Below are 18,393 nucleotides of genomic sequence, written 5' to 3'. Positions count from 1 at the left end.
CAGAGATACCATGGTCCTTAAACCAGGCACTGGCTGCTTTGGCACTGTGTGCAGGTGCCCAGTCCTGTTGGAGAATTAAATCTGCAACTTTAGCTGCAGTCCACTCTTTGTGAATCTTCCCCACATTTTTTAAAGGGTTTTGTTTCATAATCCTCTCCACGGTGTGGTTATCCCTATTGCGTGTACACTTTTTTCTACCACATCTTTTCCTTCATTTCGCCTCTAGTATTAATGTGCTTGGACACAGAGCTCTGTGGCTCACAGGTGAAGCTCATTTGCACCTGGTCACGCTCGCTCCTCCCATGTCTCTCGTTCGTCCACGTCGCCACAGTGACATTCTGTTTTTATGAATGGATTCTGTGATCCTGTACGCGTTTTCTGCAGACTGCTCAGGGTTAAGGAAACTTTTGCTTTGCTGTAGCGCCCAGGGGAGCTCACTGCACTTGCCTGTGTGTTGAGAAGAGAGACTGCTGTAATGCCTGTGTACACCAGCAGATTAAGTTTATTTGCAGAGGTGCAAAAAAGAGGTGAATGTAGAGGTGAATCTAAAGAGCAATTACATGTCCCACCAGTTTTCATAATTTTCTCATACCAAAGCATTTTAGTGTCTACTCAAAATACATATTATGTAAACTCATCTCTAAATCAATATCTTATGATCATATTCAGGGTAAAGCCGAGCTGAGATGCCCTTTGTGTAACGGTCTATGGTCTTACACTGAAGTGCGAAAACTAGCCAAACTCACGACTGAAGAACAGCAATTCTTTGAAGAAACTCTTGCCAAAAATGCAACCAGAAAGAGAATAGACATCAATAATGTAAGTATTCCTCCTTTACATTTACTGAGTCATAAATTAAAGGTGGAGTTGGCCATTTTATTTAGTAAACACTTTTTGTTATTCTGATTGAAACCCTTCACAATCAACAATAGAAGTGGTCTAAAAATGAATAAATAAATAAAAATATTATATATGACTTCTGTGGAACATTTTTCAATGCAATATTTTTCAATGTTTGTCCAATGCAATGTCCTATGCCTGCCTGTCAGCTTATGTATTTCCATACCTCCTGGCACCCTGCTTGCGCAGACATCACACATCATCAGCACTTTCCATGAGGTTATGCCAAAAACCTTGAGCATTGTTTCTTTCTCGGAATTCAAAATCAATAATTGTAGAACAAGTGAAAATCAACAAAACTCTTCTTTTTGTGTGTGTGTGTGTAGCCCACACTTTCCACACGACTCGATTTTTGACCTGTTTATTCATTATTTCTGGAGCATTTGTTTGTCAGTGTGTCTTGAATTCTTTCACCCTCAACATTTCTATCCTCCTTGATCCTCAAATTCTTCCTTTCTTATGACCTTATTTTCTGATACACTGCCATCATCATCAATACTTTCTGGAAAAGGCACAGTTTTTTCTTTCTGTCTTCTATAAAACTTACTGACATCAACCTAAAACACAGGCAAAGTGGCTATAATACGACATGTCAGTAATGAACAATAGTGTATATACGCATACAATTTTAATGGGATTGTTAATTATTTCATATGCATCAGCTCTTTCTGTCTCTTCCAGTGTCCTGGTTGTGACTGGTTGATCGAGAGATCAGATCCATCTAATCTCAGCGTCCAATGCACTGTTTGCTCTGCAAAGAAGGGCAGAACCTTTGAGTTCTGCTGGCAGTGTTTGAGAAAGTGGAAAGGTCCTCGTCCTCGATCTGACAGATGTGACAATGAAGGCTGCACCAACAAAGAGCTGGATCTGCTGAGAGAATGTGGAAATATTATTTTAAAAGATGCTGGAAATATTGTGTGTCCAGCTGTTCGTGCTTGTCCAACATGTGGCATGCTGATTGAACACAACACAACACTATGCAAAAACATTGCATGCTCTCGGTGTAATAAAGAGTTTTGTTTTGTCTGTCTGAAGCTCACACCTGACTGTCTGAAGACTAGTAGTTACTTTGTTCACTGTTCAGATGGTGTGGCTCCACGACAGACTTCAATTCCAGGTTGGAGAGATAACCAATATATTACAAACAAGCTAACTCCCATCATTACAAACATGTGGAATCCCATCGATACAAACATGTGGAATCCCATCGATACAAACATGTGGAATCCCATCGATACAAACATGTGGAATCCCATCGATACAAATATGTGGAATCCCACTGTAGGCATGTTAGCTTTTTTTATAGTTGGGATATGTGTTGCAATTTTAGCTTATCTGGCTTTAAAATTCTAGAAGTAATTGCATAAGTCTTGTGTATTTTTCATGTCACAATCTGTTTTTATGCAGTGAAAGAAACCATAAGACTGACTATTAAAGTGGTACAAATACAAAATTTACAGCCAATTTCCCTGTTATGTTAATTTACAAAAGTGGCCAAAAATGTGCTGCATCAGCATTCCTGGGGCCTTACCCTAAGGTACAAAACTGAAATGGTACTAATAAGTACCATTTAGGGGTGAGTAAGGTACAAGGTCAAGGTATCTTTATTAGTACCGGAAGGTAAATTTGTTGCGCAGACAGGAGATTCAGCAATCCATTTTTAAGACAGTTGATAAAATATAATAGTCCGACATACAATTCCTATAAATATTACAATAAATCAAAAGTCATGACAATGTGCTTCTACACACACCCTCGACACCCACCTACGATATATACAATAGCCATGCATGTCATCTCCTGCTTTTTTCATTTAATAATTCTTTAGCTGCAAGTACAAAAGCGTTCCTGTATTGTTTAGTTCTCTACCTTGGGGCCACAAACTGACATCCAGAGGGCAGGAGCTGAAACTCATAATGTAAAGGGTGCGAACAATCTTTCATTATAAAACTTGCCTTACGCTGTAAATAAGTGGAGTAAAGATCTGCTAAGTTAAATTGTGTTTCACCTATAATTTTACTTGCCCACCTAACAATTCGATTCAATTAATTTTTGTTCTTCAAAGACAAATTAACAAACCACACCACAAGGGAGATTGACAAGATTGATTCAATGAAGGCTCGATAGAAAAGGGTCATCATAGATTTATCAATGTGAAATCTAGATAGCTTTCTGAGGCAGAACAGACACTGATGTACAAAAATGTACCTTTTCACTTTTGTACCTTAGGCTAGTGGTTTTAAAACCTGTCCTGGCTGGATTTATTCCCACATATGAGTGAGGCCTAAATCCGATCTGAGGATCTCGGAATCCATGCATTTTTGTTTTCCTGCTTACACATTCACATGTCATATCCGATCTGTGCCTCATGAGAGGAAAAATCGGAATTGGGTCACTTGAACCATGCACTGTAAATGTGGCCTTAGAGTATCGCCCCAGTGACAGCATTGCTCCTTTATTTCTGAGAGTGCACACACATTACTAATCAACTACTTTTTGTGAAACAGTTATGGAAATTTAGAGATTAAAGCTAAAGCTCAGATCTCCTCCCAAAGTTCCTGAAAAATGTCCATTAGTGCCATTACAGATGTGTGTAAAACCTTTGCAATATTTTCTAAATGTCGATTAAAAACGATTGCGAAATGACAGCATTTCCAATAACCGATGTTATGCCACTAAAACTTATTTTTTTCCTATTGCGATAAATCATTCCAAAAATTATGCCATAGATGTTGGTAGGTTTATGTATATGCCATAGACTGTATAAAAATATGGACATAGTGTCCGTGACATCACCCATAGGATTACAAAGAGCTGTTCTGAAGCGTAAAGTAGAGACGAGCTGTCGCCATCTTGTCAGGGCGCCATCGCCCAGAAATAAGCAAAGAGGCGGGATGTGGGCGGAGCTTAGGTGACGTGATGACTTACGCTTGTTTCACACCGCAAGCGTGAGCAGGGGTTAGGGTTACGGCCGTTTCACACCGCAAGCGTGAGCAGGGGTTAGGGTTACGGCCGTTTCACACCGCAAGCGTGAGCAGGGGTTAGGGTTACGGCCGTTTCACACCGCAAGCGTGAGCAGGGGTTAGGGTTACGGCCGTTTCACACCGCAAGCGTGAGCGGCGCATAAGCAGCACGTTTTTTTTCCGGTGCCCATGTTAATCAATGAGTGCATTCACACCGGGAGCAGGAGCAGGACGTGAGCGTCAAGCAGGAGCATCGCGTGAGCAGCAGTGGAGCGGGGGTTTCGGCGGAGAGCCTATTTTTGCTGCGCTGCTGACGCTCCTGACGCTCAATTAAAGGGAAAGCACACTTTTAAAGGATAAAAATAAATGTGATTTCACACAAAAAGTGCCTAAAATGCACACAGGAAGCACGTGTAGTGTATTTGAACAATAACTGGAGTATGTCAGAAAAGAAAACGAAGAATAAAAAATATCTGTGGAAGATTTTAGCAATTTAAACTTGTTTTAATTATTCAGTTTGGGTGAAAGTATGGTTATGATTATAAAAAATAAAGTAAACTAGCCAGAAAATATAACAAACTTTCGTTTAGTTTAGTATTTAATACTCAGACAGGTAAAGGCTCTCGGTCTGCAGCTGCAGTCACAGTGTGAAGCGAAAGCACACTTTTGATGGACAAAATAAATATAATATCACAAAAAAGTGTTCAAAATGCACACAAGAAGCACACGTGGTGTGTTTTAACAATAACTGGAGTATGTCATTAAAGAAAACGAAGAATAAAAATCATCTGTAGAAGATTTACCTTTAAACTTGTTTTAATTATTCAGTTTGGGTGAAAGTATTATAAAAATTAAAGTAAACTAGCCAGAAAATATAATAATTTATTTTAGATTAGTATTTAACACTCAGACAGCTATAGGCTCTATCATTGTGGGAGCCGCTGCTGTGACGCTGCACCAACGCTTCCAGTGTGAATACTCTCGCGCGTCTGCAGCTGCAGTCACGGTGTAGTTATGCTGAAGTGCTGCTCACGCGACGCTCCTGCTTGACGCTCACGTGCTGCTCCTGCTCCTGAATGCACTCATTGATTAACATGGGCGCTGGAAAAAATATGCGCTGCTTACGCGCCGCTCATGCTTGCGGTGTGAAACGGCCGTAACAGACAGCAGACAAACAGCAATCCACCTGTCACTCAAAGTGGCCACACCCATAATTATGCAGAACTTTAAGGCTTTATATAATGTAAACGATTGAGTTATAAAAAAATTCACCCTCCTCACAGTCTTCATGAAGGTCAAAATTAGCCATAAAGACCAAAACCACAATGTGTCCCAGGCTGTAAACGTGTTTTTCTGCTGTGAATTTGGGCATTTTAACATGGGGCTCAATGAGATTCTGCTCCTTCTGGAGTCTGTCTCTAGTGGCCAGTTAATGAACTGCAGTTTAAGTCACTTTCGTATCAGCTTCAACTGAAACTGGGGGAGGAGCCACTTAGTACATCCCAGCCACCACACTAGCCATTATTTTCAATCGGAGACGTGGGCGTGTTATCCAAGCATTAATGGCCAGGACAGCACCTTACACTTGTGTGTATCACGCATGAGTTTGTGTGATGTGTGTGTGTGTGTGTGTGTGTGTGTGTGTGTGTGTGTGTGTGTGTGTGTGTGTGTGTGTCAGATCTGCTTCAAGGTCTTTTATGAGTTTAATAAAGAACTAATCTCATATTCTGTCCTTCTGCCTGACAGTGTATGTTTATGATTATGGTTCAGGCAAACATTACAAGTCAGAAGTCATATTAGATCCTTGTGCTTGATGGATTGTTCACACTGATATGGAGATGAAGCTGGTCATATGGTCTGTGAATCAGAAATCTGATTGGCTAGTTTAGTTTGGTTAATTTGCGCTTTTTCTACACATAGTCTGTTGCTCCATGAATGTTCAGTACAAACATATATATATATATATATATATGTATATTGTTCTGCAATAATACACTATGGGAGTAATCCAAAGCACATTTTATTAAGGTGTGCCTTTAGCCTTGTTGCACCCTATTATTATAATGATAGTTGCCGTTACATTACATTTATTGCCTAACTTTAATAAGTGAATTATATTATCATAAAACTAAACACATGTAGTGTTGTTGTCAGGCTTTTAATGGATAAAGCATCGAAACTGTGATCTCGGGTTAATGGCCGCACAGTAAAACCAGCACAGGGCAAAAGGCACACAGATACACATACAGAGACATTATTAAAAACACATTGTTTTAATATAAGTTAACCCAGGTTAAAAAGACTATTCAATGTATTAAAAATACATTATAGTATATTTGTATTGTACTAAACGCAAGTACTTTTGCACTATTTTATGTTTATTTTGATAAATCATTTGTTTTGGCTCAATAAATACAACCCCAAATCAGAAAAAGTTGGGACAGTATGGAATGTGTAAAATAAATAAAAAAAGAAGTGATTTCTAAAATTACTTTGACTTGTATTTCATTTCAGACAATATGAACACAAAATATTTCATGTTTTGTCTGGTCAACTTCATGTCATTTGTAAATATGCATCCTTTCCTGTCATTCAGACCTGCAACACATTTCAAAAAAAGTTGGGATAGTAAAGCATTTACCACTTTGTAATGTTGCCATTCCTTTTCACAACACTTAAAAGACGTTTAGGGACTGAAGACACCAAGTGATGAAGTGTTTCAGGTGTAATTTTGTCCCATTCTTCCTGCAAACAAGTCTTAAGGTGGGCAACAGTACGGGGTCTTCGTTGTCTCATTTTGCGCTTCAAAATGCGCCACACATTCTCTATTGGAGACAGGTCGGGACTGCAGGCAGGCCAGTCAAGTACCCGTACCCTCTTCCTCCGCAGCCAGGACTTTGTAATGTGTGCAGAATGTTTTGCATTGTCTTGTTGAAATATGCATGGACGCCCCTGGAAAAGATATCTTCTTGAAGGCAGCATATTATGCTCCAAAATCTCTATGTACTTTTCAGCATTAATGGTGCCTTCACAGAAGTGCAAGTTACCTTTGCCAAGGGCACTGACACAACCCCATACCATGACAGACCCTGGCTTTTGGACTTGTTGCTGGTAACAGTCTGGATGATCCTTTTCTTCTTTGGTCCGGAGGACCGAATGGACCTTCTTTGGTCGTCCATTCCTCCCCAAAAATACCTGAAATACTGATTCATCTGACCACAGTACACATTTCCACTGTGATGGTCCATCCCAGATGCCTCCGAGCCCAGAGGAGTCGACGGCGCTTCTGGACACTGTTAACATAAGGCTTCCTTTTGGCACAGTACAGTTTTAACTGGCATTTGTGGATGTAACTACGTATTGTGGTACTTGACAAAGGTTTGCCAAAGTAGTCCTGAGCCCATGTGTTCATATCGCTTATAGATGAATGACGATTCTTGATGCAGTGCCGCCTGAGGGATCGGAGATCACGGTTGTTCAGCTTAGGCTTGCGGCCTTGTCCTTTACGCACTGAAATTCCTCCAGATTCCTTGAATCTTCTAATTATGTTATGCACTGTTGAATGTGAAATATCCAAATCTCTTCCTATCTTTCTTTGAGGAACATTGTTTTTAAACATTTCAATAATTTTCTCACGTATTTGTTGGCAAACTGGCGATCCTCGGCCCATCTTTGCTCCTAAAGGATTAGATCTTTCTTGGATGCTGCTTTTGTACCAAATCATAATTTCAATCACCTGTTGACATCACCTGTTTCAAATCGCATCATTATTTAACCCTTTTACCTCATTACTAGCCCTAAATTGCTCCTGTCCCAACTTTTTTTGAAATGTGTTGCAGGTCTGAATGACAGGAAAGGATGCATATTTACAAATGACATGAAGTTGACCAGACAAAACATGAAATATTTTGTGTTCATATTGTCTGCAATGAAATACAAGTCAAAGTAAATTTAGAAATCACTACTTTCTTTTTTTATTTGCGTTTTCCAAACTGTCCCAACTTTTTCTGATTTGGGGTTGTATACAGCCATTAAATATATTAATATAGAAATATATATTTTTTTAAATACAGGAACAAAATTTAAAAAAGTAAAGTTTCTGAAAACATTGAATGAGATCCCATAAACATTTAACACAGATTTACAGTAGTAACAATAAATCATATATGGTTAATATCATATTTTTAAATATGATGTTTTCATAATAAATATGTTGATATGACAAATATTTATGATGTTAAAGTCAGCCGCTGTTTATGATCATGCTAAATATGGTGACTTTCACAAATACCATAATTTACACATTCTTCGATTATTGAAAAACTTTTTATTTTATTTTATTTTTTATTTAATTTACTTTGAACAAATCTGAAAATCAGTAACAAGACCTTTGTTTCAAAATATAGCTATTCAATAATTGTATCGATTCTGGTTTGCTACTAAAATCTACAACATAAAAACAAAACATTAAATATTAGATAAAATGAACGCAGAATAATCTTTGCTCTGATCATGTCAAGGATCAGAAAGATTTCCATGAGCATCTTGAAAAGGGGATATTTTGGAATGTGCTGAGGCAAATCTAGAGGGGAGGAAAATAAAATCAAAGATGCCTTTAACCCCATCTTACGCTACTAACTATAATAATACCACAAGTTATTTGAAGCAATAAAAGATTGCACTAGCTACTAATTATTTTATAGTTTTTATACCATTTATATGGCAGAATAAATGATAATGTAACATAGGCTTATATATATTTAAAGGTTAGTAAATGGACTTGTACTTCTACAAACCCATAGAACAGTGGTCTGGGCTCAAACATTCCTGCTTTCAAAGTGAAGCTTTCATGTGACTGGAGAGTAAAAAACAAAGTCACAAAGCATCCATTCACACAAACACATCATGCTCAGAAACATGCATCAGAATTTCTAAGTGTGTTACAGGAAAGATTTGTACAGCACTAGATCATACCCACTAAGACACTATAGAACGCAACTAGTATGGTATCAAAGCAATAATTGATTTAATTGATATATTGGCAGACAGCAAAATTGACCTCTTGGGTGGGTCTAGATCTGTGTGATAACTTGAGATACAATGCACTCAATGCGCTCATGAATCTACTGACTAAAGTGAACCACACTATTAAAACATTAGCCTTTACCCTAAAAACGAAATACCTCAGAGCGTGAGGAAACCAGTCAGACCTGCTTCAAGTTAAAACATGAACTAAAGCTGCTAACAGAGTCTCGTCTGATCAGATTTCAGCAGGAGAAATCACATCTGTCCTGTCAGTCAGAGCCTTTCAGACCTTCATACAAGAGTTACAACGGTCAAAGACTGCAGGTTTGTCTACACTACTGAACGTATAAATGCTGTCAATAATAATGACATTTAAACAGGTTTATTAAACATACACTGCCCATATGATATTCATGTTTCCCTACTCATGACTTCTGGCCAGCAAACTCTTCCTGGTTGTGTTCAGGTTAAAACACGCCCATTTATTTAAGCTTAAAATGATAAGGTGCACAACTGGTTTTATATTTCAGCTCACAGCAACGGAGTGATTCTTGTTTGTTCCTGTTTCTGGAGGTGTTTGATTAGAACAGATTCAAAATGCCCTTACGAAACCAAAATATATTGCAATATATTTGAAAATATCATGCAATATATTCACATATATGGGATTTAATATTTATATTTTCCAATATATTGCAATATATTGAAAGCGGCAATCATTTGTATATTTTGCAATATATTGCATGAATATATAATATATTTTATAATACCATCAATATATTATTCCATATATTAAAATATATTTCAAGAAAATATATTGGTAAATATATTTTCCTTTCGTATGGGTGGTGTTCCAGTTCCTCATCAACTACAACATGAGGAAGGAACTCTTAGATGTGGCGGATTCATTGGAAGAGTTTGAGAACACCAGTGTCTGGGATTTTTCATGTACCCTGCAGGTTAAATATGTATGATCCACTCTTCAGAGATAAAAACGTGTAAATGTTGTTGTTTTATGAAACACTGATTTTACACTAAATCACTGTGCCCTGCACTTGACACTATAAAACCCAAGTGTAACTTTGCAGAGGCGTGTCACAGTGGGTTATAAACACAATACAACGAGGCTACTCGCTCCAATTCGATCGCAAATCACCCCGCTTTGCAGGGCATAACACACTTTAGTGGAGAGCAACGTAACTCACATCCTCAAAACCAAAATAGAGAGCCTATTGACGAAACAAGCTATAGATGCGGTGCCTCCAGCTCAGAACGAGTCAGGGTTTTTCGATTTTCACGATTCAGTATCGGTTCAGTAATAGACCATAACCGGTTATAATGTTATTGACGTCACGTATAATGTTATTTGTCACGGTAGTGGAGAGCAACGGCAGAGGGAGGCAAGACGCGAATGATTAGAAATGCACCAACTACTTTAAAAGCCGACATCTGGGCACATTTCTACTTTTATGAACAACCTGGTAATCACGACCTGGAGAACACACGCGCTGTGTAAATCAAAGCTATGATTTATCAAAACGATTTAATTTACACTTGGGCACATAAATGTATCTCTGAAAAATGGATATAATATCTTCAATTCCCACACTATATGCAGATTTAATGGAGTTCACGTCACCGAAAACATCAGATATGAGCTGCGTTTTATTGATCATCAGATCATTTCACAATCAATGACTGCGATATGAGCGAGGGCGGCCAGAGCACTGAACAGATCATTCAGTTTCTGCACTTTTAATGAAGATGATTGTGTGTTGAGCAGCTACGACTTTACTTTCGTTTTAATTTGCAGTAGTTTGTATGTTGTAGGGGTGTAACGATTCGTTTTAACTTTGATTCGGCTGAAATAAAACAGTCACACTGATTTAAATTTTTGGCTAAAAAGTTACTGAATTGATTTCAAGTCCCTGAATCATTTCGGATCATATCGTTCTAAATGAACCAATATCATCGTATCGACAACCTCAAATTGTGATACGAATCGAATCATTGTAAAACGAATCGTTACAACCCTAGTACGTTGGTTTAATGGCGATGCGTGCTAGAGTAGCACCGTCATATCTAACTATAACATGTATAGTCTATAACTCGCTCTCACACGTTTATTTTTTAGCATTGTTGGGAGGAGTAAAATGTACATATGTGGTTTCAACAACCAGATGCATGTAGACTTTAGCATTGACTGTAAGGCGACCCAGACCTCCTCCTGAAGGGGCTTTAGTATTGTGTGTATTTGCTCTAAATGCTCCTGTTGTCTTCTGTGCCCAGACTGGAGTTGTGTTGGATATATTCAAGAAGCGTGTTTTCTTTGAGCTGGAAAAAATAAAGGTTCAGTTCATATAACTGACTGACAACATTGTATACATGAGGATGCAGTGACTCGTCAATGCCTTAGGATATCGAATTGAACCAAATCGATGGCATGATAAACACAATCAAACCGAACCGTGAGACCAATATAGGTTCACAGCCCTAAAGGTCCTGTCCAGCTTCTTCAGTACTTCCACTGGGCATGCTGCACATGCGCCCCCTGCAGTACTGGCTAAAAAGCGTGGCATTCAGGCCGGCTTTGGATCGAAGTAAGAAAAAGGAATCAGGTGTGGACACACGGGTTGGGGCACTCTGCGATGCCGAACCGGCATCCGGCTCATGGTTGAGCTCGGAGAAATGCAGAATCCTACAAATGCTGGCAGTAGTGCTAGCACTCAAGACTTTTCTGCCGTGTCTTATGGGTCATCACGTCCTAGTCCGTATGGACAGCATGACAGTGGTCTCCTACATAAACAGCCAGGGCGGGCTCAGGTCGAGATGGCTCAACCAACAAGTCAGACATCGCCACCTATGGGCGAAAGGCAGACTGCACTCGCCAAAGGCGTTGCACTTACCAAGCAGAATGAACCAGCGAGCAGACATGCTCTCCAGGGGCCGTGTGTCTCCAGGGGATTGGTCACTCCATCCCGGTGCAGGACTCTACCTGAGGGCACTCCACCCCGGACTGTCATTCCATCAAGGACTACATCTCCCATAATACTTTTATGTCACATTCACCAGTGAGAGTGCCCTCAGGTGGTAATCAGGGGCATTTCTCACTGGTGATTGTGATCCAGAACGCTGCGGCACGTCTTGTATTCAATGAGCCCAAAAGGGCTCATGTCACACCTCTATTCATCTCTCTGCATTGGCTACCACTCGCTGCCCAGATCCAATTCAAAGCCCTGACTCTTGCTTATGGATCTTCCACAAGCTCAGCACCCGCATACTTCGACTCACTCCTACGAGTCTACACCCCCACCAGAAGCCTTTGCTCAGCTAATGAGTCCACACCCGCACCAGAAGCCTTCGACTCACTCCTACGAGTCTACACCCCCACCAGAAGCCTTCGACTCACTCCTACGAGTCTACACCCCCACCAGAAGCCTTCGACTCACTCCTATGAGTCTACACCCCCACCAGAAGCCTTCGACTCACTCCTAACAGTCTACACCCCCACCAGAAGCCTTCGACTCACTCCTACGAGTCTACACCCCCACCAGAAGCCTTCGACTCACTCCTACGAGTCTACACCCCCACCAGAAGCCTTTCCTCAGCTAATGAGTCTACACCCCCACCAGAAGCCTTCGACTCACTCCTACGAGTCTACACCCCCACCAGAAGCCTTCGACTCACTCCTACGAGTCTACACACCCACCAGAAGCCTTCGACTCACTCCTACGAGTCTACACCCCCACCAGAAGCCTTCGACTCACTCCTACGAGTCTACACCCCACCAGAAGCCTTCGCTCAGCTAATGAGTCTACACCCGCACCCGAAGCCTTCCACTCACTCCTACGAGTCTACACCCCCACCAGAAGCCTTCGACTCACTCCTACGAGTCTAAACCCCCACCAGAAGCCTTCGACTCACTCCTACGAGTCTACACACCCACCAGAAGCCTTCGACTCACTCCTACGAGTCTACACCCCCACCAGAAGCCTTCGACTCACTCCTACGAGTCTACACCCCCACCAGAAGCCTTCGACTCAGTCCTACGAGTCTACACCCCCACCAGAAGCCTTCGACTCACTCATACGAGTCTACACCCCCACCAGAAGCCTTCGACTCACTCCTACGAGTCTACACCCGCACCAGAAGCCTTCGACTCACTCCTACGAGTCTACACCCCCACCAGAAGCCTTCGACTCACTCCTACGAGTCTACACCCCCTGCGAGTCTACACCCCCACCAGAAGCCTTCGACTTACTCCTGCGAGTCTACACCCCCACCAGAAGCCTTACATTCTCTCCTGCGAGTCTACACCCCCACCAGAAGCCTTCGACTCACTCCTACGAGTCTACACCCCCACCAGAAGCCTTTGACTCACTCCTACGAGTCTACACCCCCACCAGAAGCCTTCGACTCACTCCTACGAGTCGACACCCCCACCAGAAGCCTTCGACTCACTCCTATGAGTCTACACCCCCACCAGAAGCCTTCGACTCACTCCTACGAGTCTACACCCCCACCAGAAGCCTTCGACTCACTCCTACGAGTCTACACCCCCACCAGAAGCCTTTGCTCAGCTAATGAGTCTACACCCGCACCAGAAGCCTTCGACTCACTCCTATGAGTCTACACCCCCACCAGAAGCCTTCGACTCACTCCTACGAGTCTACACCCCCACCGGAAGCCTTCGACTCACTCATACGAGTCTACACCCCCACCGGAAGCCTTCGACTCACTCCTACGAGTCTACACCCCCACCAGAAGCCTTCGACTCACTCCTACGAGTCTACACCCCCACCAGAAGCCTTCGACTCACTCCTACGAGTCTACACCCCCACCAGAAGCCTTCGACTCACTCCTACGAGTCTACTCCCCCACCAGAAGCCTTCGACTCACTCCTACGAGTCTACACCCCCACCAGAAGCCTTCGACTCACTCCTACGAGTCTACACCCCCACCAGAAGCCTTCGACTCACTCCTACGAGTCTACACCCCCACCAGAAGCCTTCGATTCACTCCTACGAGTCTACACCCCCACCAGAAGCCTTCGACTCACTCCTACGAGTCTACATCCCCACCAGAAGCCTTCGACTCACTCCTACGAGTCTACACACCCACTAGAAGCCTTCGACTCACTCCTACGAGTCTACACCCCCACCAGAAGCCTTCGACTCACTCCTACGAGTCTACACCCCCACCAGAAGCCTTCGACTCACTCATACGAGTCTACACCCCCACCAGAAGCCTTCGACTCACTCCTACGAGTCTACACCCCAACCAGAAGCCTTCGACTCACTCCTACGAGTCTACACCCCCACCAGAAGCCTTCGCTCACTCCTACGAGTCTACACCCCCACCAGAAGCCTTCGACTCACTGAAAAATAATATAATATAATATAATACTAAATATGTAATAGCAAACATGTTAATTACATGTAATAGATTTTGATATGTTTGCATCATTGATTCTGTTATTTTCCTGTTTAATTCTGTGAAGCTGCTTTGAACCAGAATTGTAAAAAAAAGCTAACTTGACACGTCAATAATATTTTACTGTTACTGTTGGTCTGAGACACAAGACGGAGCCAAATATCTGTCATAACGTGTGTTTGTGTAACACGAGAGTGAGAACATCGACTGCTGCAACTTTCAGTTCTCTTGAATCATTCTGTAGATGATTGTCAATTTTACAGTCATTATTCAGAACTATTTAACCTTGACTGCTGTGCATCGTTGCAGGCTTTGAAGCAATCCAAAACCCAATAAAAAGCTCAAAAAAATAAAATATAAAAAGTAATATATATATTAAGTAATATATATATATATATATATATATATATATATATATATATATATATATATATATAATTATTATTATTATTATTATTATTATTATTATTATTATTATTATTATTATTATATATGCTCCATTTCTCTTTTTGAAATCTCCTCACGAACGTCCGCTGTCAGTTGTCAGAACCTGCTAGTCCATTAACGGCGCTTTGGTTCATTGTTGCCAAGTCTGGAATGGGGTTGCATTTAGGCTACTGTTGCTTTGGGGTGTTTGTAGCCTATAGTCCATGGGTTAAGTTGTCTTTACTTAAGCAATATTTCTACCGCCCACGCCCCGCATTGGCTGTGAATCTGATACTTTGAATAACAATTGGAGGGGTTTTATTATTCAGACCTGGCAATCCTGTCCCTCGGTTCGCCCTTCGTGCCGCTTCGTGCACTTTGAAGGCGTGGCCTGGCCTTCGAAGTGCGCACCCTTCACTTTGGGACACAGCTATATTCTGATCTTTCTGTATTGTGTGTGTCTCAGCAGCAGATGCCAGTGTTTCTCTTCAAGCTGACCTCAGTTTATTCCCAAGGCTTCAAAAGTAACTACACACTACAGATACATAAGGAGATAAAATTGGCACTAAGAATACATAAATAGACTTATTGAAATACATTTAGGAAAAATAGTTGAGCCTGTGTAGTGTAATCTCTTGAAGTCAGAAAAACAATTGCTGAGTCTGAACTATACTGCATGTTGTAATCGACTTTTTCCTGGTGTAAGTGATATTTGACAATGATTTTTGCCTAATTCTGCACTCAATCACTCACGCTCACAGGTAAAACGTTTACTCAAATGGCATTTCTCTGTATTGCACTATCATTGTATAAACATGAAATATTATAGATATTTTTTAATGAATTAATATTTTTTACATTTTCTGTTGATTATGAAAAGTGCACAGCATGAGTAAGAAAGGACACATCATAAAGTAATATGTCGGGAGACATGGAGTGGGTCACACATGATTTTGAACATTTCTTTAAATTCTGTTTTGTAGAAAGCCTTTAATTAAAGGGAATCTTGTTTAGCATAAATTGTATCTTAATTTTAAATCCAAACTAAAACTGCGTTTAGGCTTGCCTCACAGATATGAGAGTCAGCATCGTAAACTTCATCTTTGCAGACAAAAAAACACAGAAACATTAGTTTATTAATAAACAATTAAAATGTCTCTTTGCTATTTTTGAGAAATCCATAATCATTACTTTTTTCCAGATTTTTTGTTTTGTTTTGTTTGTTCACAAGCATTATGCTTGTGCTTGAGTGGAAAATAGGCTAATATGCTCATTATTGTTTAGAATTTGTATCGTCCAGTCGAAAGAAGTCAGTCAACACTGATGGTTTAGTGACGTTTTTAATGAGTAGGCTATCCTTGCAGGTCATAAACCAACGTAAGAGCTGAACACAAAATAAACAAAACAACGTTTTACTCTCAATCAAACATTTGCCATTTTCATTAACACTTTTTCAGTATGTTCCAAAGCTTAACAAAAACATCCTCTACACCATAAGACATAGCATACCTTGTTGCCACTTTTGACCGAAGCTATCTTCTTAATCTATTTAACCTTTCTTGCTGTTTCACCTTCTCTTTATTACTAGCAATCTTTTCCTTGTTCTTTTTCTTTGTTTTTTTTTTTTTTATTCGATTTTATTCCTTTCAAAATAAAAACAGTTTCTGCTAAACAGGAAGTGTCAAAATAAAAGCATTTGACTCGTCATACTTTGAGGTCCTTTACAGAATTCTCTCCAGTATATATTTAAGTAATTAAATGAATATAAATGTGTGCATAGTCAACTAATGCCTTAAATGAACAACTAGTCAAACAGACCAAACTTTAGTCAGGCCAGCCATAGTTATTTGTCATATTTTCAAGTCAGCACGTCACTATGGGCATTCTGGGATGAGCGAGCGGAGCTGAGCGGATCGATCTTCAGAAAGGCTGTCCACTCTAGAGGAAATAGCAGATGCTCTGCATTAAATGTGTGGTATAAAAAAACTAACAGTAACGATGCTCAAAGTGACGCAAGGAATAAGAAAGGGGTCAGCTTACGGGAACCGAGCACATGGAGGTCAATACAATTATTTCTCAAACAAAATCTTGCATTACAGCATATTCTGATGCATTATTAATGAAATATGCTATTAATGATTAAATATGATCCCAGAACATGACATTTAGATCAAATTGTATCCAAAAAAATCACAGTTTCCACTGTCAATAATTTGATTCACTTTATGAAGTAGGCAAATGCCTATCGAAATCTCTGAGTTTCGAGACTGAACCTTTTGAATAGATTTTTAAAAATCATCTGCTTCACAAATAACATCGAGTGATTAATTTGGGTGGCAGTGGCTCAGTGGGTCATGTAGGTTGTCTACAAACCAGAAGGTTGGTGGTTCGATCCCCGGTTCGACCTGACCAAGTGTCGAGGTGTCCATGAGCAAGACACCTAACCCCAGCTGCTCCCGACGAGCTGGATGGCGCCTTACATGGCTGACACCGCCGTCGGTGTATGAATGGGTGAATGTGAGGCAAGATGTAAAGCGCTTTGGATGGCCATAGGGTCTGTTAAAAGCGCTATATAAATGCAGTCCTTTTACCATAATTTGTGAGATCGACGTACATTGCGAGTTGTTAACAAAAACACATGAATTTGTCTTCGATTCTCAGATTATGTTCTAGCTCAACATTTAAAACTCTATCTTTGTCTGGCATAGACCTATCTAAAAACAGTTTTGTACTGGATTGTTGACATTCACTTATCAATCCATCCATGCTCTAGCTCCTCACTAGACAGACACATTTTCTATCATGTATGCCTCAGAGCCATAGAAAAAGAGATTTGCGACACTCTTTAATCTCGCCGCCACGGTGTCACGTGGTTCATAGAGCGCTCAATAGTTCCAAACAACTCCGCGCTGTCAATCCAGCTGAATGGGATTAAGCTGGAAAGACAGTAGATTCACTATATTTACAGCAATTTCTGGAAAATATTTACACAATATGTGCATCGACTTCGACTAGGCTTTACAGTTGCAGTTTATTCACAACGTTAATATTTTTCTTGAGTGATATGGTTATTTTATTTGGGTCACGCGAGTAGCTACATCATGATTTTACAGTGTTGAGTGTTGTAGCCAATCACGGGCATTTCTGTTGAAAATAATGACCAATCATATGTTTAATTTACCTTGAAGATAATCCCCTCAGTATCGATCCAAACAAGTTGTATACGGTCTCAAAACGCGGAATGAATTTAGTGCAAGTTTACGTCTTCTCCTCTTCTCTCTCATTACCTACAAATCCTCTCATGAACAAAGCAAAGACACGATTTAAATAGATTTAGCCTATTGGGAATTTTAGTCAGATGTTTTTAATTTCATTAGACTTTGTGATGTTAATTAGCCTATTAACACTTAAAGTAACACAAATAGAGAAAAAAAATAGTGTTATATTAGTGATTTGATCATCTATAGCTAAAATTCACTCAAAAGAAAATAAATGGTAAACTGCTAGCCTAACTGAAAAGTGTCACTGCACTAATTACTGCTCTTCATTTGTAAGTTGCTTTGGATAAAATGTAATTGTACATGTATAAAATAATAACTGCAATGTTACAGTATAAAAATATAAAGATCATTGTCTTTTAATGTAG

General features: G+C 40.3%; 1 protein-coding gene across 1 annotated transcript; it reads left to right on the top strand.

Moving 5' to 3' along the window:
- The first annotated feature begins 231 nt into the window (after positions 1–231).
- LOC137065055 (E3 ubiquitin-protein ligase RNF19B-like) lies at positions 232–11,252 on the top strand. Its single transcript, XM_067436619.1, has 5 exons — positions 232–264; positions 670–819; positions 1,582–2,181; positions 9,746–9,847; positions 11,178–11,252. Exons 1-5 carry the CDS (start codon positions 232–234, stop codon positions 11,250–11,252), a joined length of 960 nt encoding a protein of 319 aa, XP_067292720.1.
- Positions 11,253–18,393: the final 7,141 nt, after the last annotated feature.

Source organism: Pseudorasbora parva, chromosome 25 (genome assembly GCF_024679245.1).
Source record: "Pseudorasbora parva isolate DD20220531a chromosome 25, ASM2467924v1, whole genome shotgun sequence".
Lineage (NCBI taxonomy): Eukaryota > Metazoa > Chordata > Actinopteri > Cypriniformes > Gobionidae > Pseudorasbora > Pseudorasbora parva.
Note: the sequence above shows the minus strand (reverse complement) of the source record. Positions and strands in the feature narration are given on the sequence as shown.